The following is a 26,322-nucleotide window of genomic DNA, read 5'->3' on the forward strand; positions in this document are numbered from 1 at the left end:
GGAGAGTGTTGAAGGAACAGTAAAGAGAAATTTCAATTGCTCAACAGACAAAGAGAATAACCAATTCAGAGTGGAATAGGAGGATAGAGGCCTGCAGGGAGGAACAATGAGTGATCTATTTGAGCATATGGAAAATATTATTCATGGACATGTGGAAAAGATATTGGAATATATGGGAACAATTAACAGTAGGAACACAACAAGCTAGGCAAATGAAGAAATGAGGTAATTATTATTGCCATGAAAACAAAGAGTTGTATAATAAAGGAGGAATGATTATAGGTTTCCCCTCCTCAGCACTGAACAGTAGTTCTGTGGTCATGATTGTGAGATATTGACAACTGTTTCACCCAAAATGTGATAATTGTGTTAGCAGGGGCATTAGCAGTCAGGGAGGGAATACAGGGTAGATGGGAGAGCTGTGTCTTCATATGCTACCTCAAGCAGTGAACAGATCATGTCAGGAGCTGATAACTCAAAAAACAGCAGTATAAACTATATGTTAGCAAATACGAAAAATAGCTAAAAGCTGGAGGAAAGGGAATCTTTGTTATGTAGTGGTGCAAAGTTTAACAATACTGTCTGCAGTTATGTGCAAAATAGAATATCTGTCTAGGGGCGCCTGGGTGGCACAGCGGTTAAAGAGTCTGCCTTCGGCTCAGGGCGTGATCCCGGCGTTATGGGATCGAGCCCCACATCAGGCTCCTCCGCTATGAGCCTGCTTCTTCCTCTCCCACTCCCCCTGCTTGTGTTCCCTCTCTCGCTGGCTGTCTCTGTCTCTGTCGAATAAATAAATAAAATCTTTAAAAAAAAAAAAAAAAAAAAAAAAGAATATCTGTCTAATGCTATGGGTAATCCAGCAAAGGAGATCCTAATAGTGTTGAAGTTGTCACCTAATTTCTTCTGTGGCTTCTAGTAAAATGGAAAAGGAAGAAGTTTAATTGAAAGAAGGACTATCCAAGAAGTCAAGGTATATGAGTGCAAATCCATTAAGACCTCAGAAAGAACAAAGGTGGTACCTCAGAGTACTATTCAGTCACATAAGAGCTCTTTAAAGAAATTAAGTGTGTCTCACAGATTCAAACATGCCTCTAGGAAGTTTAAGGGGGTACCGTCCCTCCATTATCTAAGCAGGGGTCCATGGAAGAGAAAAGTTTATCTGGAAAAGATTTGTGGGTGTAACTTCTGCTCACTGGAGTAAACCCTAAGAAGAACCACAGAAGACCTATAAAATACTTAAAGGTGTTATATATTCAGACAAATTAGAGGTATTCAGAAATACCTCTAGTTTGAGCTGAGAAGGTGAGAGATGGAATAAAATGAGGCAAAGTCTTTGAACCCTGAGAATTTTACTGTCAAGAAGCAGGATGAAAGAACTGTTCCATTGCAAATACAAGCTACCTTTCATTAAAAAAAAAAAAAAGAAAAAAGAAAAAAAAAAAAAAAAAAGGGAAGGATGACTCAGAGGGCAACACAAAGAACCCAAAAAAGCAGAGCTGAGAACCATGGAAGGACCTTAGGAACCTGGGCCTTTAGACTTAATAAAGAAACTCCCAACATTTTCAAATGCTGTGGGACCAATGACTCCTTGTGCCAACTACTTGAATAGAAATGTCTATAAAGGTTATTCTATGCTTGTATATCTTTTGTTTCCCAGGTTGAGAAGAAATGTACTCAAGGAGCTATACTTAAGGAACTAAACCTGAGGACACTCAAATGCCTGATTTAGACAATGAAATTCTAGGCACTGAGCTTATACTGTAAAGGGAGGGGACTTATGCTTTCCTTGTGAGGGGTGAATATGTTATGCATATGGGAGGGATATACATCACTGGGGGCCAGAGGGCAGACCACGGAAGCCAGATTCCAGGATAGTTACCAATGATCTCCAGGTATTCATTCCCACCTTTTGAATTACTGACTTGATTTTTTTTTTTTTTTAAGATTTGTTTATTTATTTGAGAGAGTGAGGAAGGGGCAGAGGGAGAGGGAGAGAGAAACTTGAACAGAGGCTGTGCTGAGCATGGAGCCTGATGCAGGGCTTGATCTCAGACCCTAAGATCAAGACCTGAGCTGAAACCAAGAGTCGGATGCTTAACTGACTGAGCCACCCAGGTGTCCTAAGAATAATCTTGAAGATGAAGAGTGGGGAAGAAATGAAATGATCAATGCTCACATAAATAAATATTAAGAAAATACAATAGTTGAGAAAGGTGAGTAAAGACAGAAAAGGATAAGTACTCTTACTGAAGAGTCCTTTATGATCTGAGGACCTAAGCAAAAGGCTACCTTAAAAAAAAGATGCCCAGTGTGGTTTCTGAGGGAGAGAGGATGGGTCATGGAACAACGGCTATTGACATCATGGAGGCATCAATGAAAAGTCACAAAACCCCTCATAAGGAATTATATTCTGGGAACCATAATTACAAAGTCACTAGGGTTGGCTCTGAAGTGACTGATGTTGAGGAGGGAAGAGGGTGATGCAATCTCAAGAAGTAGGGAATTCATCACTTTTTTGGAAGCAATATCTGGAAAAAAAGAAGTGTTGGCAAATCTTTATACTTAACATTATTAAGGAGGCCAAGGATGATTATTTAGATGTGCAATGGTTGCTAGAGATGATGTAGTTGCATGGGTAAAAAACTTTTATAAAGTTATAAATCTGCTGCTTGAAAATACTGAACAGATGGGAGGAGGCATGGACTCAGTAACAGAAATGTGAGGCCTGGCTATGGCAAAGGAGGGAACATGATCTAACTCAATATATACTCTTACCTATTGATATTTAAGGCTAAATGCATATTACAGCTGGCAGCATAATGCCAGAAAGTTCCTACACAAGTATAAAAAACCCCTTAAAGAACAGCAAAGCAGGGCACCTGCATGGCTCAGTCGTTAAGGGTCTGCCTTCGGCTCAGGTCATGATCTCAGATCCTGGGATTGAGCCCCAGCACTGGGTTCCCTGCTCAGTGGGGAGTTTGCTTCTCTCTGTTCCTCTGCACCCCACTCATGCACTCACTCTCTCTCTCAAGTAAATAAATAAAATCTTTAAAAAAAAAAAAAAAAAGAACAGTAATACAATGAAGCAAATTTGAAAAAAATGTTCAAAACTTAAACATAGCACAAAATAATTTCTTTTTTCACCATTTTGATCCAGGGAAAAAATGTACTAGTTACTATTAAAAAACAAATACCCTGTTACATCTGTCAAATGAATCAAGTGCCTAGCACCATGCTAGGTACTGTAGTGAACACAAAAGAAACCCTGGCCCCCAAGTCACTTTTGAACAAATTGGAGACTCAAGCTCTATGTATGTGAACAACTCTAGAAGGACTGAAGAAAAGTCAGCCTGCCAATAAGAAGGTCATCCTTGGGGTGGTGAGATGATTTCCAGAGGGAGAAGAGTAGCTGGAGAGAGAGGATGGGGAATCCACAGAGGAGAAAGTGAGGCAGTTTGGGTAGTCAAGGGCAGTGGAACAGAGATCCCAGCTCAATCAAGGAGGGGGCTGGAAGAGGGACACTGGGTCACCAGAGTCTAAGAAACTCCTGTGGGTAATAGATGGCTTACAAGTGGGGACACAAAGGGCCAAGATGGGAAGAGTGGTGAAAAAACTAGGATCTTGGTATAGTCACCCATTCTTTCATTTCACAAATAATGAGTGCCAGTTTGGGGTGAGGTTCTGTGCTAGGTGCTGTGGAGATGCACAGTTAGACTCTGTCCTAGAGGTATACAGCCTGGTGTAGGAACCAGGAGCTAGACGAACAACACTCATATGAGGCAGTGGGTCACAAGAAGATTTCCTTGTGAGGTCTCTGGCCAGAGATATTAGGACAGACTTGGAAAAAGGGGTAAGGGCATTCTGTCCACCTCAGAGTTGGATGCTTTAAAGTAATTTGGTAGTTAATGAAATGAGAGCAAGAGGAAGGTGGTTGAAATGGGCAGTACAATCTTAAACTTTTGTAATTTTTTCTTGGCAGAAAATAGCAATGGCATGTGACCAAAAAAGCACATGAGGACATGGTGAATCCAATTTTCCTAAAGTGAAAGAGAAGGGACAGGTGAAAAAAGGATAGGTGAAAAGCAGCATGATCCTCAGCACCTGGCTCACAGCCAGCCAAGTGGGACAAGATTCCCAGAACCCATTTCTGTGAGTCTCAGGTAATTTGTAAAGTGGGGTACTCCCTACCTCACAGGGCGTAGGGTATTCCCTACTTCATATGATCATTTGAGTCATGGTGTCTTGCACAGTGCTTGTGGAGAGTGCTCAATGAATGATCTTTATTATTGTTCAAACCTAGATTGACAAAAGATAGGTGAATGCTCACAGAAATGGGAATGTATTTCACTTTCTCCTCTCCCTCTTTTCCCTCTTCTTCCTATGATTCTCTGTCATTTATCTAACTTCATGGTTGTAGGAAAAGAAGAGCCAAGGAAAGAAGGAGCTTTAAAAAGGTGGAAATTTAGCAATGTGGATAAAAAGACCATAAAAAGAAGTAAAGGTAGAGACTTGGGCAAATTTAGTTTTTCTCTAGTGAATCCTGAAAAAGTGAGAAACTAGCAAGAAGAAAATCAAGAAAGAAAGTAAGGAAAAAGAAAGCCAATGGGGGTCTAAAGAAAGATATTTGGAAACAAGTTCTATAGGTAGGTACTACAGAGGCAAAGGTCAAAGAAGGCTCAGTGGGATAAGCTAAGGTAAAATTAAATTCCACCTTGGTGAAATAAATCAAAAGGCTAAGGATGTTAACCTGTAGGCCTCTGAAGGAATGGTTGAAACTAAAACTGAGGAGGGAGTCTGGGAAGATGGCAGAGTAAGAGGATCCTAAGCTCACTTCATCCTATGGCTACACCCCCAAGGAGCAGCCACATCAGTGCAATGAACAAAGAAAATAACCCAGAGAAAGATTAAAATCATACCATGCATCTTCTCTGACTATAATGGTATGAAACGAGAAATCAATCACAAGAAAAAATCTGGAAAGAACACAAATACATGAAGGTTATATAACATGCTACTAAACAATGAATGGGTCAACCAAGAAATCAAAGAGGAAATAAAAAAATAAAGGGAAACAAATGAAAATGAAAATACAACCATCCAAAATCTTTGGAATGGAGCAAAACTATTGAAGAGGGAAGATTGTAGCAATGTAGGCCTTCCTTAATAAGCAAGAAAAATCCCAAATAAACAACCTAACCTTAGACCTAAAGGAGTGAGGAAAAAAACAAATGAAGCCTAAAGCCAGTTGAAGGAAGGAAATATAGATTATGGCAGAAATAAATGAAATAAAGACTCAGAAAACAACAGAACAGATTAATGAACCCAGGGCTGGTTATTTGAAAAGATCCAACAAAATTGATAAACCATTAGCCAGACTCATCAAAAATGAGAGAGAACACACAAATCAAGTCAGAAATGAAAGAGGAGAAATAACAACTGACACTACAGAAATACAAATATTATAAGAGAATATTATGAGAAATTATATGCCAACAAATTGGAAAACCTAGAGGAAAATGGATAAATTCCTAGAAACATATAACTTCCCAAAACTGAATCAGGAAGAAATAGAAAATCTGAACAGACTGATTACTGGCAATGAATTTAAATCAGTATTCAAAAAATCCCCAACAAATAAAAGTCCCAGACCAGATGGCTTCACAGGTGAATTCTACCAAACATTTACAGAAGAGTTAATACCCTTTCTTCTCAAACTCTTCTAAAAACTACAAGAAGAAGGCATGCATCCAGATTCATTCTATGAGACCAGCATTACTGGGATACCAAAACCAGATAAAGACACTACTAAAAAAGAGAACTGTTGGCTAATATCTCGGATAAACATAGATGCAAAAATCCTCAACAAAATATTAGCAAACCAAAACGAACAGTATGTTAAAAAAGATGACTCACCACAACCAGGCGGAATTTATTCCTGGGATGCAGGGTGGTTCAGTATTCTCAAATCAATCAACATGATACATCACATCAACAAGAGAAAGGATAAAAACAATATGATCATTTCAACAGATACAGAAAAAGCTTTTGACAAAGTACAACCATCCATTCATGATAAAAAAAACTCTCAACAATGGTGAGAGAGGGCATCCTTGTCTTGTTCCTGATCTTAAGGGAAAGGCTTCCAGCTTTTCCCCATTGAGAATGATATTTGCTGTAGGCTTTTCATAGATGGTTTTTATGAGATTGAGGAATGTACCCTTTATCCCTACACTCTGAAGGGTTTTAATCAAGAAAGGATGCTGTATTTTGTCAAATGCTTTTTCTGCATCTATTGAGAGGATCATATGATTTCTGGCTTTCTTCTTGCTGATATAATCTATCACACTGATAAATTTGTGAATGTTGAACCACCCTTGCATCCCAGGGATGAATCCCACTTGGTCATGATGGATAATCCTTTTAATGTACTGTTGGATCCTATTAGCCAGGATCTTGTTGAGAATTTTGGCATCCATATTCATGAGGGAAATCAGTCTGTAATTCTCCTTTTTGATGGGGTCTTTGTCTGGTTTGGGGATCAAGGCAATATTGGCCTCATAGAATGAGTTTGGTAGTTTTCCTTTTGTTTCTATTTTTTGAAACAGCTTCAGAAGAATAGGTATTATTTCTTCTTTGAATGTGTGGTAGAATTCCCCGGGGAATCCATCAGGCCCTGGAGTCTTGTTTTTCAGAAGGTTTTTAATCACTGCTTCATTCTCTTCATAATTAATTGGTCTGTTTAAAAAATCAATTTCTTCCTGTTTCAGTCTTGGTAGTTTATAGGTTTCCAGGAAGGCATCCATCTCTTCCAGGTTGTTTAATTTATTGGCATAAAGCTGTTGATAAAAGTTTCTAATGATCCTTCCTATTTCATTGGTGTTGGTTGTGACCTCTCCCTTTTCATTCATAATTTTATTAATTTGGGTCCTTTCTCTATTCTTTTGGATAAGCCTTACCGGTAGCTTATCTATCTTATTTATTCTTTCAAAGAACCAGCTTCTAGTTCTGTTGATCTGCTCCACTGTGCTCCTGGTTTCTAATTCATTGATCTCTGCTCTAATCTTGATCAACTGCTTTCTCATGCTTGGATTAGGCCTGTTCTTCTGTTGCTGTTCCAGCTTCTTGAGGTGAGAATATAAAAACTGCATTTTAGATTTTTCTATTCTCATTTGAGTGAGGCTATGTATTTTCCCTTTAGGACTGCCTTTGCAGTGTCCCATCAGTTTTGGACCGTTGTGTTTTCATTCTCGTTGGTCTCCATAAATTGTTTAAATTGATTTTTAATTTCCTGGTTTATCGAATCATTCTTGAGCAGGATGGTTCTTTGTTTCCAAGTGTTTGAGTTTCTTCCAAATTTTTCCTTGTGGTTGAGTTCCAATTTCAAAGCACTGTGGTCTGAGAATATGCAGGGAATAATTTCAGTCTTTTGGTATCGGTTGAGACCTGTTTTGTGACCCAGCACATGATCATGAACAGACCCTTTTCCAATGAAGACATACAAATGGCTAACAGACACATGAAAAAATGTTCAAAATCATTAGCCATCAGGGAAATTCAAATCAAAACCACATTGAGATACCACCTTACGCCAGTTAGAATGGCAAAAATGGACAAGGCAGGAAACAACAAATGTTGGAGAGGATGTGGAGAAAGGGGATCCCTCTTACATTGTTGGTGGGAATGCAAGTTGGTACAGCCACTTTGGAAACCAGTGTGGAGGTCCCTTAAAAAGTTAAAAATTGAGCTACCCTATGATTCAGCAATTGCACTACTGGGTATTTACCCCAAAGATACAGACATAGTGAAGAGAAGGGACACATGCACCCCAATATTCATAGCAGCATTGTCCACAATAGCTAAATTGTGGAAGGAGCCGAGATGCCCTTCAACAGATGACTGGATTAAGAAGATTTGGTCCATATATACGATGGAATATTACTCACCCATCAAAAAGAATGATTTCTCAACATTTGCTGCAACATGGATGGGACTGGAGGAGATAATGCTAAGTGAAATAAGTCAAGCAGAGAAAGACAATTATCATATGATTTCACTCATCTATGGAACATAAGAAGTAGGATGATAGGTAGGAGAAGAAAAGGATAAAAAAAGGGGGGGCGGTAAACAGAAAGGGGAATGAACCATGAGAGACTATGGACTCTGGGAAACAAACTTCAGAGGGCTTCAAAGGGGAGGGGGTGGGGGACTGGGATAGGCTGGTGATGGGTATTAAGGAGGGCACGATTTGCATGGTGCACTGGGTGTTATATGGAAGCAATGAATCATGGAACTTTACATAAAAAATTAGGGATGTACTGTATGGTGACTAACATAATATAATATAATAAAATAAAATTATTATTAAAAAAAAAACTCTTAACAAAGTATGTTTAGAGGGAACATACCTCAACATAATAAAGCCCATATAAGAAAAACCCACAACAAACATCATACTCAATTGTGAAAAACTGGGAGCTTTTCCTCTAAGTTCAGGAACAAGACGAGGATATCTATTCTCATCACTTTTATTAACATAGTACTGGAGGTCCTAGCCATAGCAATCAGGCAAGAAAAAGAAATAGACATCAAAATTGGTAAGGAAACTTTCAGTATTTCCAGGTGACATGATACTCTATATAGAAAACCTGAAAGACTCCACCAAAAAACTACTAGAACTGATAAATGAATTCAGTAAAGTAGCAGGATACAAAAGTAATATACAGAAATCTGTTGCATTTCTATACACCAATAATGAAGTAGCAGAAAGAAAAATTAAGAAAATAAACCTATTTACAATTTCACCAAAAATAATAAAATGCCTAGGAATAAACTTAACCATGGAGGTGAAAGACTTATACTCTGAAAACTGTAAAACATTGATAAAGGAAATTGAAGAAGATACAAACAAATGGTAAAATATTCCATATTCATGGATTAGGAGAACAAATATTGTTAAAATTTCCATATTACCCAAAGCAATCTACAGATTTAACACAATCCCTATTAAAATACCAACATTTTCCACAAAACTAGAATAAATAATCCTAAATTTGTGTGGAACCACAAAAGACCCTGAATAACCAAAGCAATCTTGAAAAAGAACAAAATTAGAGATACTGCAATCCCAGATTTCAAGACATACGACAAAGCTATAGTGATCAAAATGGTATGGTACTGGCACAAAAACAGTAGATCAGTGGAACAAAATACAGAGCCCAGAAATAAACCTATGTTTTTACGGTCAAAGAATCTATGACAAGGAGGCAAGAATATGCAATGGGAAAAAGACTGTCTCTTTAACAAATGGTGTTAGGAAAACTGGACAGTTACCTGACAAAAATAAAACCTGACCACTTTTTTACTCTATACACAAAAATAAACTAAAAATGGATTAACGATCTAAACGTGAGACTTGTAAGCATAAGATTCCGAGAGGAAAACACAGGCAGTTATCTCTTTGACATCAGCTATAGAAATATTTTTCTAGATATGTCTCCTTTGGGTAGGGAAACAAAAGCAAAATCAAACTATTGGGACTATATCAAGATAAAAAGCTTTTGCACAGAGAAGCAAATCATCAATAAAACAAAAAGACACCCTACTGAATGGGAGATGTCTGAAAATGATATATCCAATAAAAACTTAACATTCAAAATGTATAAATAACTTATACAAACTCAATACCAAAACCCCCAAATAATCCAAGTAAAAATGGGCAGAGGATATAAGCAGATATTTTTCCAAAGTAAACATACAGATGGTCAAGAGACCCATGAAAAGATCATCAGGAAACTGTAAATCAAAACCACAATGAGATATCACCTCACGACTGTTAGAATGACTAAAATAAAACACACAAGAAATAACAAGTGTTGACAAAGATGTGGAGAAAAAGGAACCTTCCTGCACTGTTGGTGAGAATGCAAGCTGGTGCAACCAATCATCAGGAAACTGTAAATCAAAACCACAATGAGATATCACCTCACGACTGTTAGAATGACTAAAATAAAACACACAAGAAATAACAAGTGTTGACAAAGATGTGGAGAAAAAGGAACCTTCCTGCACTGTTGGTGAGAATGCAAGCTGGTGCAACCACTTGGAAAACAGTATGGATGTTCCTCAAAAAATTAAAACCAGAATTACCATATCATCCAGTAATTCCCCTACTGGGTATTTATCCAAAGAAAACAAAAACACTAATTCAAAAAGACACATGTACCCCTATCTTTACTGCAGCATTACGTATAATAGCCAAGATATGGAAGCAACCCAAGGGTCCATCCATAGACGAATGGAAAAAGAAGATGTCACACACACACACACACGCACACACGCGCACACACACACACACACACACACACACACACACACACAATGTAATGTTACTCAGCCATAAAAAAGAATGAAATCTTGCCATTAGTAACAACATGGATGGACCTAGAGGGTATAATGTTAAGTGAAATAAGGTCAGTCAGAGAAAGACAAATACCATATGATTTCACTCATATATAGAATTAAAGAAACAAAACAAAGGAACAAAGAGAAAAAAAAGAGATAAGCCAAAAAACAGACTCTTAACTCTAGAGAACAAACTGGTGGTTGCCAAAGGGGAGGTAGGTGGGAGAATGGGTGAAATAGGTGAAGGGGATTAAGAGTACACTTACCATGGCAGTAAGTCATGCACAGAATTGTTGAATCATTATATTGTACACATGAAATTAATATAACACTGTATGTTAATTACAGTTGAATAAAAAAAATAAAATAATAGCAAAAAGAAAAAACAAAACCTAAAACTGATATACAGCCTTGGAGCAAAATAGTTAATGGCTGGAGAGAAAACTGAGATGATTACATATTCAATATGTATATCTTTCTGTATTCCCCCCTCCCACCAGGAAAAAATAACAAAATATAGTTATTTACTATAATGATTATCACTTTGGTGCTTACTCTTTGCCAACAACTGTTTGAAGTGCTTAACAGGTATTAGCTATTTATATCTATCTATCTATCTATCTATCTATCTATCTATCTATCTATCTATCTGAGAGAGAGCGTGGGAGAGTGCACAAGCAAGGGGAGCAGCAGGCAGAGGGAGAAGCAGGCTCCTCGCTGAGCAAGGAGCCCAATGTGGGACTCCATCCCAGGACCCTGGGATCATGATTTGAGCCGAAGGCAGACTTTTAACCAACTGAGCCACCCAGGTGTCCAAAGTATTAGCTATTTAATCTCTACTGCAACTCTGTGAAGAAAATATACTTATTATCACCATTTTACCAATGAGGAGTCCGAGGCACAGAGAGTTTAACTTACTCAAGGTCGCACAGCTTGTAGGTAAACTGATTCTCACACTTATCCTGACGCTGGTTACAAACTGGGTAGAGTCACACTCTTGTGGAATGAGTTTAGGGCCGCTTACAATAGTAATAAGACCACAAATCATTGCTATGAAGAAGATGATAATTTTAGTCTGACAGTAGATAATCCTTTTACAAATCACACAGGGTTACCGATCAGGTTTGAGGGATACATAATGTGAAAAAGCTGCAAATGGATGTGAGTGGCCAGTAGAAAAATTAAGAAGGAAATGAAAGGTTGTAGTTCAGGAAGCAAAGTGTATCACATGACCAGTTTTGGTAATATTGAAGGTAGAAATCCCCTGACAAATATTCATACAATGGACCATAACTCATGTTAGGTAGACATGAGACCCTGGGAACCTGCTGGCAGCATGGCATGGTACTGTAATCATGCACTGGTATGAGAGGTAATTTTACATATTTTTATGCTATTTGTCTTCTCCTAGGAACCATACCAAAAAGAGTACTACTGGATCTTTGGTAAAAATGTGGTACAAGAATCTAAGATATCATTACTGTAAAATACATTTATATTGAAAAAAATATTAGGGGGAAAAATAGACCTTGCTTGTTTATCATTAATGAAGCAACGCAAAGAAGATAAAACTTTCCCTCAAATTCCACCAACAACTGATGTTAAAGAACAGGGAATGCTGTAGAGGGGTAGAAGAAGCTGATTCCAGAATTTAACAGTTGTGACTCCTACAGTACTGTCACCTGTTTGGTTTTCCTTAACAGGGCAGGAACTGGAGCTGTCTCTTGCTGCGTCATTTCTGGGTCTCCTTCTCCTTCACCATCTGATGCTTCTACAAAATATAAAGTTTAAAAATTAGAAAAGCATCTCTCTCTCCCATTGATAGTGCAATCTTGGTACCATCTTTCTAGAAGGTTCTGTCCCTTGACTCAGTAATTCTACCTCTAAGAAGCTGAATTCAAGGAAACAATCCAAAATACAGAGATTTAAGCACCAAGATGTCAGTCTTATTTATGAAACTGCAAAGCTGAAGATTATCTAGATGTCTAACTTCTGAGAATGTTTAATTATGGAGCACTTAAACTGATTTTACAAATATTAAACTCTTCATTTTTGGATAAGAATATTGCTGTTCAGAGGGGTAAAGCAATTTGCCCCAGGTCACACACCTGGGAACCCAGATCTATTTGAGTCCAACGTCTTCTACACAGGTGCTACTGCCTGCCCTGAAAAACAGTAGCTCTTGACACCTGCGTGCTAGCCCGAGGGGGAATGTTAAGAGACTCTGACAAAAAGATTATAGATCATGAGAAACACTTATTTTAAATTTTTTTTCTATCTTTCAACAATGGAAAAATAAATTCTTACTCTAAGAGTCAGGAAAAATAAAAGTTTTAACAGTTTTTCTGTTTATAAAGCTCCACTGAAGAAACATAGCAACTATAGTCTCTTACTTCCCATAATGCCATACTGCCTTCCAGATTTTAGTGGTTGCTCTCCTTATCTATCTATCTATCTATCTATCTATCTATCTATCTATCTATCTATCTATCATCTATCTATCATCTATCTATCTATCTATCTATCTATCTATCAAATCCCTATTGCTTTTTTTTAAATTTAAATTTTAGTTAGTGAACATACAGTGCAATATTGGTTTCTGGAGTAGAAGTCAATGAATCATCACTTATGTACAACACCCAGCACTCTTCACAGCAAGTGCCCTCCTTAATACCTATCACCCATCTAGCCCATCTCCCACCCAACTCCCCCCATCAACCCTCAGTTTGTTCTCTATAGCTTAGAGTTTCTTATGGTTTATTTCCCTCTCCCCCTTTTTTTCTTTCTCCCCTTCCTATATGTTCATCTGTTTTCTTTCTTAAATTCTACATGAGTGAGAGCATATGGTATTGTCTTTCTCTCACTGACATTTCACTTAGCATAATACACTCTAGCTCCATCCATGTCACTGCAAATGGCAAGATTTCATTTTTTGATGGCTGAGTAATATTTCACTGTGTGTGTGTGTGTGTGTATACACCTACCTCTTCTTTATCCATTCATCAGTTGATGGACACTTGGGCCCTCTCCATAGTTTGGCTATTGTTGATAATGCTACTATAAACATCGGGGTGCATGTACCCCTTTGAATCTGTATTTTTGTATCCTTTAGGTAAATACCTTATAGTGCAATTGCTGGATTGTAGGGTAGCTCTATTTTTAAATTTTTGAGGAATCTCCATACTGTTCTCCAGAGTGTCTGCACCAGTTTGCATTCCCACCAACAGTGCAAGAGAGTTCCCTATTCTCTGCATCCTCACCAACACCTGTTGTTCTTGCGTTGTTAATTTTAGCCATTCTGACAGGTGTGAGGTGGTATCTCAGCATGGTTTTGATTTGTTCTTCCTTGAGGATGAGTGATTTGAACATCTTTTCATGTGTCTGTTAGCTATCTGGATGTCTTCTTTGGAAAAATACCTATTCACATCTTCTGTCCATTTCTTAACTGGATTATTTGTTTTTTGGGTGTTGAGTTTGATAAGTTCTTTATAGATTTTGGATACTAACCCTTTATCTTATATGTCATTTGCCAATATCTTTTCCCATTCCGTAGGGTACCTTTGTTGACTGTTTCCTTCGCTGTGCAGAAGTTTTTATCTTGATGAAGTCCCAATAGTTCCTTTTTGCTTTCAATTCCCTTGCCTCTGGCGATGTGTCTAGTAAGAAGCTGCTACAGCCAAAGACGTTTCTGCCTGTGTACTCCTCTAGGATTGTGATGATTTCCTATCTCACATTTAGGTCTTTCATCCATTTTGAATTTATTTTTGTGTATGGTATAAGAAAGTGGTCCAGTTTCATTCTTCTGCATGTTGCTGCTGTCCAGTTTTCCCAAGTGGTTGCTCTCTTTAAATGCATTTTGTTTTTGTTTTTTTTATTAATAATGATTTTTTATTATATTATGTTAGTCACCATACAGTACATCCCCGGTTTTCGATGTAAGGCTCGATGATTCATTAGTTGTGTATAACACCCAGTGCACCATGCAATATGTGCCCTCCTTACTACCCATCACCGGTCTATCCCATTCCCCCACCCCCCTCCCCTCTGTAGCCCTCAGTTTGTTTCTCATAGTCCATAGTCTCTCATGTTTCATTCCCCCTTCTGATTACCCCCCCTTTCTTTATCCCTTTCTTCCCCTACTGATCATCCTAGTTCTTATGTTCCATAGATGAGAGAAATCATATGATAGTTGTCTTTCTCTGCTTGACTTATTTCACTAAGCATTATCTCCTCCAGTGCCGTCCATGTTGTAGCAAATGTTGAGAACTCATTCTTTCTGATTGCTGAGTAATATTCCATTGTATATATGGACCACAACTTCTTAATCCAGTCATCTGTTGCAGGGCATCTCGGCTCCTTCCACGATTTAGCTATTGTGGACATTGCTGCTATGAACATTGGGGTGCATATGGCCCTTCTCTTCACTACGTCTGTATCTTTGGGGTAAACACCCAGTAGTGCAATGGCTGGATCATAGGGTAGCTCAATTTTTAACTTTTTAAGGGACCTCCACACGGTTTTCCAGAGTGGCTGTACCAACTTGCATTCCCACCAACAATGTAGGAGGGATCCCCTTTCTCCACATCCTCTCCAACAATTGTTGTTTCTTGCCTTGTCTATTTTTGCCATTCTAACTGGCGTAAGGTGGTATCTCAGTGTGGTTTTGATTTGAATTTCCTTGATGGCTAATGATTTTGAACATTTTTTCATGTGTCTGTTAGCCATTTGTATGTCTTCATTGGAAAAGTGTCTGTTCATATCTTCTGCCCATTTTTTGATTTGTTTATTTGTTTCTCGTGTATTGAGTTTGAGAAGTTCTTTGTAGATCTTGGATACCAGTCCTTTATCTGTAGTGTCATTTGCAAATATATTCTCCCATTCCGTGGGCTGCCTCTTAGTTTTTCTGACTGTTTCCTTGGATGTGCAGAAACTTTTAATCTTGATGAAGTCCCACAAATTCATTTTATCTTTTGTTTCTCTTGCCTTTGGGGATGTGTCATGAAAAAGGTTGCTTTGGCCGATGTCGTAGAGGTTGCTGCCTATGTTCTCCTCTAGAATTTTGATGGATTCCTGTCTCACATAGAGGTCTTTCATCTTTAAATGCATTTTGAATCTTTAAAAGGCTTTACTCATTCTATTTGAATTTGTCTATGTATATCGAAGTCAGCCCAAAATGTGAATTTGTGAGCAACCTTGGTCAAAATTCATAGTTAGGTCCAAATTAACCAACCTGGTAATCCTGTGCTTTTAAATGTTTGCACACTGTAGTGGTTAATTTTATGTATCATCTTGGTTGGGTCACAGGGTACCCAGATATTTGGTCAAACATTATTCTGGGTGTTTCTGTGAGGATGTTTTTGGATGAGATTAACATTTGAATGGTAGACTGAATAAAGCAGATTTCCTTCTGGGCCTCATTAGATGAAGACCTGAATAGAACAAAAAGGCTGAACCTCTGCTGAGTAACAGAATTTTTTCTGCCTTTGGACTTGAACTGAAACATCAGCTCTTCCTGCATCTAGAGCCTGCCAGCCTTCAGACTAGAACTACACCATCAGCTGTCCTTGTTCTCAGGCCTTCTGACTAGGATTGGAATCTGGGTTCCAGTTTGCCAATTCACACTGCAGATACTGGGATTTGCCAGGCCAACTCCCTCTTTTTTTTTCTTTTTATGATAATATTTTTTAAATTATATTATGTTAGTCACCATACAGTACATCCCTAGTTCTTGAGGTAAACTTCCATGATTCATTACTTGCGTATAACACCCAGTGCACCATGCGATATGTGCCCTCCTTAATACCCATGACCAGCCTATACCAGTGCCCCATCCCCCTCCCCTCTGAAGCCCTCAGTTTGTTTCTCAGAGTCCACAGTCTCTCATGGTTCATTCCCCCTTCTGTTTACCCCCCCTTTCTTTATCCCTTTCTTCTCCTACTGATCTTCCTACTTCTTATGTTCCATAGATGAGAGAAATCATATCATAATTGTCTTTCTCTGCTTGACTTATTTTGCTTAGCATTATCTCCTCCAGTCCTGTCCATGTTGCAGCAAATGTTGAGAAATCGTTCTTTTTGATGGCTGAGTAATATTCCATTGTATATATGGACCGCAACTTCTTAATCCAGTCATCTGTTGAAGGGCATCTCGGCTCCTTCCACAATTTAGCTATTGTGGACAATGCTGCTATGAACACCCCCAAACTACTAGAAGTTATAGAGCAATTCAGTAATGTGGCGGAATACAAAATCAGAAATCAGTTGCATTTCTATACATGAACAATGAGACTGAAGAAAGAGAAATTAGGGAATCCATCCCATTTACAATAGCACCAAACACCATATGTTGCCTTGGAATTAACTTAACCAGAGACGTAAAGGACCTATATTCTAGAAACTATAAATCACTCTTGAAAGACATTGAGGAAGACACAAAAAGATGGAAAAATATTCCATGCTCATTGATCGGAAGAATTAACATAGTTAAAATGTCCATGCTACCCAGAGCAATCTACACTTTCAATGCCATCCTGATCAAAATACCAATGACATTTTTCAAAGAACGGGAACAAACAGCCCTTAAATTTGTGTGGAACCAGAAAAGGCCCTGAATTGCCAAGGAATTGTTGAAAAGGAAAAACAAAGCTGGGGGCATCACAATGCCCGATTTTGAGCTGTACTACAAAGATGTGATCATAAAGACAGCATGGTACTGGCACAAAAACAGACACATAGACCAATGGAACAGAATAGAGAACCCAGAAATGGACCCTCGCCTCTTTGGGAAACTAATCTTCAACAAAGCAGGAAAAAACATCCAGTGGAAAAAAGACAGTCTCTTCAATAAATGGTACTGGGAAAATTGGACAGCTACATGCAAAAGAATGAAACTTGACCACTCTCTCACACCATACACAAAGATAAACTCCAAATGGATGAAAGACCTCGATGTGAGACAGGAATCCATCAAAATCCTAGAGAAGAACATAGGCAGCAACCTCTTTGACATCGGCCACAGCAACTTTTTTCATGACACATCTCCAAAGGCAAGAGAAACAAAAGAAAAACTCAACTTCATCAAGATAAAAAGCTTCTGTACAGCCAAGGAAACAGTCAAAAAAACTAAGAGGTAGCCCACAGAATGGGAGAAGATATTTGCAAATGACACTACAGATAAAAGACTGGTATCCAAGATCTACAAAGAACTCAAACTCAATACACAAGAAACAAATAAACAAATCAAAAAATGGGCAGGAGATATGAACAGACAATTTCCAACGAAGACATACAAATGGCTAACAGACACATGAAAAAATGTTCAAAATCATTAGCCATCAGGGAAATTCAAATCAAAACCACATTGAGATACTACCTTACGCCAGTTAGAATGGCAAAAATGGACAAGGCAGGAAACAACAAATGTTGGAGAGGATGTGGAGAAAGGGGATCCCTCTTACATTGTTGGTGGGAATGCAAGTTGGTACAGCCACTTTGGAAACCAGTGTGGAGGTCCCTTAAAAAGTTAAAAATTGAGCTACCCTATGATCCAGCCATTGCACGACTGGGTATTTACCCCGAAGATACAGACATAGTGAAGAGAAGGGCCATATGCACCCCAACTCCCTCTTTTATATTTGGATAGATATAGATATAGATCTATGTATCTCCTATCAGTTCTGTTTTTCTAGGGAACTCTGATTAAGACATATACTTTTAACTGTATAGCGTGAAAAAAAATGGATTCTACCCATGGAATAAAGCAGGTAGGAGATTAATAGAGCTTTTAATTGATTATGTTGGCATTAAAAGTATTTATAGAATTTCTGCTTCCAGAAAGGTACTATTAGTAGCAGCAGTAGTAGTAGTAGTAGTATTTTTTCATATTTCTCCTACTAAGTACAGCTAAGAATCCTGGACCTTATATATAAAAAAATATAGGCAGTCTCTGAAAGGTAGAGAGAAGAAGGCACTTTGGGACTTTGGGGTATAAGGGACAATATAATAGCAGTTAACTCCCTGGGTTTTCTTTTTGCCTCATTATCTCAGGCTTGGGGTTGAAGAAGCCATAACTTGGAAATGCCAATGGGAGCAGACAAAAAAAAGCCCCAACAAACATCTGTTCTGTTTAACAAAATGACCAGGAAAGACGCCACCTAGCAAGACTGAAAATGTTTAGATAAAAACTCTTTGACTCCAAACACTAAAAAACTGCAGCCTTGCCCCCATTAGCAAAGGCTGAGTAGGGAGCCTAGACTGCCACACTTGCCAGGCTGTAATGAGGCACCCCAACTCCTCCACCTCCTACCAGGGTGGTATCAGAGATGAGCAAGCTGTGATTGAACACCAAAAAGGATTTTCATCCCTTAAGGGTAATAACAAACCCCTGTTCCTTCCTCCTATCACTACCACCACCAATGCAGTATCAATAGAGACCACATGGTAAGCCTTGAATTCCATCTCCTCTGGGCAATAATGAAGTCCACCTCTCCCTCGCCACTAGGATGGTGTTAGAGAAGGATTAGTAGAGAGTCATCACTTTCCATATTGCTCAGTGGTAAAAAGGCCACACCTACCCTAGTCGTTTTAGCAACCACTTAAAAGGCTACACAAAGGAGTACACTCACAAGCACTAAGATAAATCAAAATAGAATTCTAAAAATGTTCAAATAACCTACAGGAAGGCAAGAAAGAGAAAATAGAGAAATTAAAAACAGCAAACAGAAAAAAACAGAATAAAATGGTAGAGTTAAACCCTTACCTATCAAAAATTACATTAATGTAAACGGCCTAAAAATGCAAATGTAAAGACAGAGATTGACAGAGTAGATTAGAAAACATGACCTAACTATATGCTATTTACCAGAAACTTACCTCAAATATAACAACATAACAAGTTGAAAGCAAAATGATGGAAAAAATTTAATGAACAAATATATATTTTTAAAGATTTTATTTATTTATTTGACAGAGAGAGGATATAAGCAGGTGAAGCAGCAAGCAGAGGGGTAGGCAGAAGGGCAGGCAGAGGGAGAGGGAGAAGCAGGCTTTCCACTGAGCAGAGAGGTCGACCGGGGCTCAATCCTAGGACCCTGGGATCATGACCTGAGCTGAAGGCAGACACTTAACTAACTGAGCCACCCAGGTGCCCCAGATATATATTTTTAAAAAGATTTTATTTATTTATTTGAGAGAGAAAGTGAGAGAGAGCACAAGCAGGGGAGAGGGGCAGAGGGAGAGGGAGAAGCAAGCTCCCCACTGAGCAGGGAGCCCGATGTTGGGCTCGATCCCAGTACCCTGGGATCATGACCTGAGCTGAAGGCAGATGCTTAACTGACTGAGCCACTCAGGTGCCCCAACATACAAATATTGATAAAAAGAAAGCAGAGTGGCTATATTAATATCAGATAAATGACTTCAGAGTAAAGAAAATTACCAGAGAAAGAGGACATTATATAATGATAAAAGGGTGGTTCTGTCAAGAAGACACAGCGATCCTTAATGTGTATGCACAAAACAACAGAGCTACAAAATGAAGCAAAAACTGACAGAAATGAAAGAAGAAACAGACAAAAGTACAGTTCAGTTGCAAAGTTCAACAGTCCTCTCACAAGAACTGAGAATGACTAGACAGAAAATCAGCAACGATATAGAAGAACTAAGTGATAACCATTAACCAATAGGATCTGGTCAACATTTACACTCAACACTCCACTCAACAGAATACACATTCTTTTTAAATGTTATGGAACATGGGGCGCCTGGGTGGCTCAGTCGTTAAGCATCTGCCTTCAGCTTAGGGCATGATCCCGGTGTTCTGGGATCAAGCCCTGCATCAGGCTCTTCTGCTGGGAGCCTGCTTCTTCCTCTCCTACTCCCCCTGCTTGTGTTTCCTCTCACGCTGGCTCTCTCTCTCTCAAATGAATAAATAAAATCTTAAAAAAAAATGTTATGGAGCATATCCTAAGATAGATCATATTCTATTTTTTTTAAAAGATTTTCTTTATTTGACACAGAGAGAGAAACAGCCAGCGAGCGAGGGAACACAAGCAGGGGGAGTGGGAGAGGAAGAAGCAAGCTCCCAGCAGAGGAGCCTGATGTGGGGCTCAATCCCAGGACTCTGGGATCACACCCTGAGCCGAAGGCAGATGCTTAATGACTGAGCCACCCAGGTGCCCCAAGATAGATCATATTCTAGGACATAAAATAACAAATTTAAAAGAAACTGATAAATAGTATGTATAAAAAACTTAAAACAAATATTATACTTAATAATGAAAGACTGAATGCTTTCTCCCTGATTGGGAACAAGGCATGTATGTCTGCTCTAACCAGAATTATTCAACATAGAGCTAGAACTTTTAATCAGTGTAATATGAACACAAAATATGAACATATGAACACAAAAAGTAAAAATACAATACCATTTACAATTGCTAAAAAAAAAAAAACCCTAAAATACTTAGGTGTAAATTTAACAAAACATGTACAAGACTTTCATGCTGAAGACTATAAAACACTGATGAAAGAAATCAAAGAAGACCTAAATAAACAAGGAGACATATCATCTTCATAGATTGGAAGGCTAACCATGGTAAAGATGCCAGTTTTCCCCAAATTGACATACAGGTTTAACATAATTTCTATCAAAATCCCAGCAAGATTTTTCTGTAGATATATACAGATTATTCTAAAATTTATGTAGAATGGGAAAGGAACTAGAATAGTTAAAATGATTTCAAGACTTATTATATAGCTACAATAATTAAGATTGTGTGGTATTGGAATAGGAACAGACATAAACGAATGGAATAGAATGCAGACCAAGAGAAAGACCCACACAAATACACCCAACTGATTTTTAACAAAGGCAATTCAATGGAAGAAAAATAACCTTTTCAACAAATAGGGAAAAAATCCATAGGCAGAAAAATTAACCCTTACCCAAGTTTTAGACCTTATACAAACTCACCTCAAAAGGATCATAAGCATAAATGTAAAATGTAAAACTCTGAAACCTTTAGAAAAAGAAGGAGAAAAGCTTTAGGCTCTAGGGTTAGGCAAAGTTCTTAATTTTGCAACTAAAAGTATAATCAATAAAAAGAATAATTGATAAGTTAGGCTTTATCAAAATTGAAAACTTCTGCTTTGCAAAGATCCTGTTAAGAGGATGCAAAAAAAAAAAAAAAAAGACAAGCTACACAGAGAGAGAAATATTTGCAAACCACTTATCTAACAAAGGACAGACCAGTTACTAAACAATATAAAGAATTCTCAAAATTGGACACTAAAAAACTAGAAAAGTGAATTAGGAAATGGCAAAAGATATGAACAGACATTCACTGAAAAGTAAGTATATGAAAATATGTTCCATATCATTAGCCCCTTGGGAAATACTAATTAAAGTTACAAGATATCAGTACAAATCTATCAATGGCTAGCATTAAAAATAGTGTCAACACCAAATGCTGGTGAGGATGCAGAGAAACTGGATTTTCATTCACTGCAAGTGAGAATGGAAGATGGTACAGCCACTTCCATTCCACAAAAGGAAAGAAGTTTGGCAGTTCCTTAGAACATTTAAACATACAACTACTATACAACACAACAATTGCACTCCTGGGCATTTATTCCAGAGAAACAAAAACTTAAGTTTGTACAACAAACTGTCCAGAAATGTTTATAGTAGCTTTATTTATTATTTATAATAGTCAAAAGCTGGAAAAAACTCAGATGTCATTCAATAGGTGAATGGTTAGACATACTATAGAATACTAATCAGCAATAAAAAGGAATAAACTATTAATACACACAACAACCTAGATAAATTTCCAGAGAATTATTCTTACTGAAAAAAGCCAATCCCAAAAGGTTACATACTGTGTGATTCCATTTATACATCATTCTTGAAATGACAAAATCAGAGAAATGGAGAAAACAGTGGTCTCAAGGAGTTAAGAGGGGAGTACAGTTAGGGGGAAGTGGGTGTGGCTACAAAAAGGGCAACAAGAAGGATTCTTATGAGGATGGAAATGTTCGGTTTCCTAACTGTACCAATCTCAATGTTCTTGTTACCATTTACATACACATACAGTTTTGCAAAGTTGTTACCATTGGGGGAATCTGGGTAAAGGATATATGTGATCTCTCTGTATATTGTTTCCTAAAATTGCATATGAATCTAAAATGGTTTCATAATGAAAAAGTTTAATTAAAAAAGTGTTTAAAGGAAATCCATCCTTTTCTTCAGGAAGCCCAAAATTATTATGCTGGAAAAGCCAACAGGTGTGTGGTTGGCTGTGGACCAGACTAGAGTACCATCCTGCTGCTGGGATATCCCTGTCACTGCTGTTCTGACTAGGATAGCCAAGAAGGCAGCTGGGTTCAGAGAAATGCAGAATTTAGAAATTCAACCCAGGGAGGCCATGAAGGAGTCTTCAAAAATAAAAGCTCCCCAGGTAAGCTTACCAGATTAAATTAAAAAAAAAAAACAAAAATTATCAAAAAATTTGTTAGTCTAAGTATGTCCCATATATTGCATGGGAGATTTCTATACAGTATTAAAGTTATTCATTGTTTATCTGAAATTTGAATTTAATGAGGTGGCATGCATTTTTATTTGCTAAATCTGGCAACCCCACCTGGGGAATTTCTTTCCCAATCAAAGCCACCTTTAGTCCTATGAAATTTCATATATTGGCTTCTATCCATGGAGGCTCCTTTCTCTTAACATCCTCCAATCCATCTTCATCTGGGATCTTTCAGGGAAGCCTTGGCTGATGACACAGCCCTCCTCCTTCCTATTGTCGCCAACACTTCTACACTTATCTTGTAAATCAGCATATAATTGTATCCTTCCATATAGTGTGTACAGGTATTGCACATAGGTTAGGCATTCTCTCTGGGGAACCATAAACATGGTAAGGGTACCCATGCGATCCAAGTACTTAGCCCGGTGTTGATTAAAAATAAAAAGCACTCCCCCCATACCTACTGCTTCATTTATATTTTCATTATAAAAGCAATATTTTTTTTCTCCACATAAAACATTAAACCACTTATACAAATCTTCTTTTATTAACTTTAAAAATCACGTTAAGATAAAATGGATAAAATGCAAATAAATAAATGTCAGGATCAAGCCCCGATATATTTAAAACTCCAATAATGCTTTAAAAAAATTCTCATTGGGGAGTTAAGATGGTGGAGGAGTAGGGGTCCCCTTTTTCAGCTGGTCCCCTGAGTCGAGCTGGATAGGTACCAGACCAGCCTGAACACCCACAGAATCAGCCTGAGACGCAGGAAGATACATCTGGATCTCTACAAATGAACATTTCCAGCAATGAGTATTGAGGTACAAAGCGGGGAGCTGTGAATCTGCGAACAGATATCAGAAGATAAACGGAAGGGGGAGGGAGCCACCGTGTTGGGGCACTGGGAAGTGGTAGCCACATGCACAAGGGAGTGGGCGGACTCGCGGACCGGCACCCACGAGACAGCGGACTGAGACCGGTGAGCCTGGGAACGCGCGCAACCAGATGGAGACCGGGAGCTCCGGAGCGCGCGGGGGCGGCTGGCGGCAGGTGGCTGGCGGTGTAAGAAACACAAAGGACAGAGACACGCCGGCCCTGGAAGTGAGTGCTGGGACGCCGCGTGTGGGGTGCACAACCCAGGACGCTGCAGGGCTTAGGAGCACCAGCAGAAAAAGAGTTAAAGTGGCCAGAAGAGCCCAGTGGAGAGCGGACTGCAATCCCTCTGTTCTGAGACAGAGGCTAGGATTCGGCCACTGCTGCTCTGACTCTCAGAAGAGGTACAGCAAACCGCCAGGGAAAGCCGCCAGAAAACAAAAGCCTGGAAATACCGGCTCACAGTGTGCCCATCCCCATCCCCCCTCGCAGGGGACGCGGAGACTCTACCCAAACAGGGTTGCCTGAGTATCAGTGTGGCAGGCCCCTCCCCCAGAAGGCAGGCTGAAAAATCAAGAAGCCCACATCCCTAAGGTCCCTATAAAATGAGGGCGCACGGCCTGGGCCCCGGTCAATAATTTGGGCTCTGGACAACCCCGCAACCTCTCCTCATCATAATGACAAGAAGGACAAATTCCCCCCAGCAAAGAAAAGACAATGAGTCTGTGGCCTCTGCCACGGAACTAATGGATATGGATATAACCAAATTATCAGAAATGGAGTTCAGAGTAACAATGGTCAAAATGATGTGTAGACTTGAAAAAAATATTAACGAAAATATTATCGAGAATATAGAATCTCTAAGGGCAGAAGTGAGAGCAATCTGGCAGAAATAAAAAAATACTATGAATCAAATGCAGTCAAAACTAGATGCTCTGACGGCCAGGGTGAATGAGGCAGAAGAACAAATCGGCGAATTGGAGGATGGGTTAGTAGAAGAGAAAGCTAAAACAGAAACTTGGCTCAAAAATATCCAATCTCAAGAATGTAGGTTACGGGAGATTACTGACTCAATGAAACGTTCCAATGTCAGAATCATTGGCATCCCCAAGGGGATGGAGAAAAACAGAGGTCTAGAAGAGATATTTGAACAAATTGTAGCTGAAAACTTCCCTAATCTAGCAAAGGAAACAAGCATTCGTGTCCAAGAGGCAGAGAGGACCCCTCCCAAGCTCAACCACGACAAACATACGCCACGTCACATCATAATGCAATTCGCAAATATTAGATCCAAGGATATAGTATTGAAAGCGGCCAGGGCAAAGAAATTTCTCACGTACCAAGGCAAAGGTATCAGAATTACGTCAGACCTGTCAACACAGACCTGTAATGAGAGAAAGGGTTGGGGGGGCATTTTTAAAGCTCTTTCAGAGAAAAACATGCAGCCAAGGATCCTTTATCCAGCAAGGCTGTCATTCAGAATTGATGGAGAGATAAAGACCTTACAGAATCGCCAGTCACTGACCAATTTCATAACCACGAAACCAGCCCTACAGGAGATATTAAGGGGGGTTCTATAAAAGTAAAAAGGCCCCAAGAGTGATACAGAACACAGTGTCACAATCTATAGAAACAAAGACTTTACAGGCAACATGGCATCATTAAAATCATATCTCTCAATAATCAGTCTCAATGTAAATGGCCTAAATGCTCCCATAAGATGCCACAGGGTTGCAGATTGGATAAAAAGACATGACCCATCCATTTGCTGTCTACAAGAGACTCATTTTGAACCTAAAGATACATCCAGACTGAAAGTAAAGGGACGGAATACCATCTTTCATGCCAATGGACCTCAAAAGAAAGGTAGGGTAGCAATCATATCAGACAGATTGGATTTTAAACTAAAGACTATGGTTAGAGATACAGAAGGGCACTATATTATTCTTAAAGTATGTATCCAACAAGTGGATATGACAATTATAAATATATATGCCCCCAACAGGGGAGTAGCAAGATACACAAGCCAACTCTTAACCAGAATAAAGAGACATATAGATAAAAATACATTAGTAGTAGGGGACCTCAACACTCCACTATCAGCAATAGATAGATCACCTAAGCAGAAAATCAACAAAGAAACAAGAGCTTTGAATGCCATACTAGATGAGTTGTACCTCATAGATATATATAGAACACTACACCCCAGAACCAAAGAATACTCATTCTATTCTAATGCGCATGGAACATTCTCAAGAATAGACCATGCTCTGGGTCACAAAACAGGTCTCAACCGATACCAAAAGTATTATGAAATTATTCCCTGCATATTCTCAGACCACAATGCTTTGAAATTGGAACTCAACCACAAGGAAAAATTTGGAAGAAACTCAAACACTTGGAAACTAAGAACCATCCTGCTCAAGAATGATTCGATAAACCAGGAAATTAAAAATCAATTTAAACAATTTATGGAGACCAACGAGAATGAAAACACAACGGTCCAAAACTGATGGGAC

At 38.7% G+C, this 26,322-nt stretch overlaps 1 protein-coding gene across 7 annotated transcripts in view; it reads right to left on the bottom strand.

Annotated features, from left to right (window-relative positions):
- CMSS1 (cms1 ribosomal small subunit homolog) overlaps positions 1 to 26,322 on the bottom strand; it is a 384,053-nt gene that overhangs the window by 22,989 nt on the left and 334,742 nt on the right. For 6 of the 7 annotated variants that reach the window (XM_087861696.1, XM_087861695.1, XM_045785367.2 and 3 more), the window contains one exon: positions 12,084 to 12,172. The exons of the other annotated variant lie outside the window; for it this stretch is intronic. In XM_087861696.1, coding sequence (XP_087717822.1) covers positions 12,084 to 12,172 — 89 coding nt within the window. The remainder of the gene's footprint in view (positions 1 to 12,083; positions 12,173 to 26,322) is intronic. 7 annotated transcript variants of the gene reach the window in all.

This window comes from Ursus americanus, chromosome 4 (genome assembly GCF_024610735.1).
Source record: "Ursus americanus isolate L20-20 chromosome 4, mUrsAme1.1.p, whole genome shotgun sequence".
NCBI classification, from domain to species: domain Eukaryota; kingdom Metazoa; phylum Chordata; class Mammalia; order Carnivora; family Ursidae; genus Ursus; species Ursus americanus.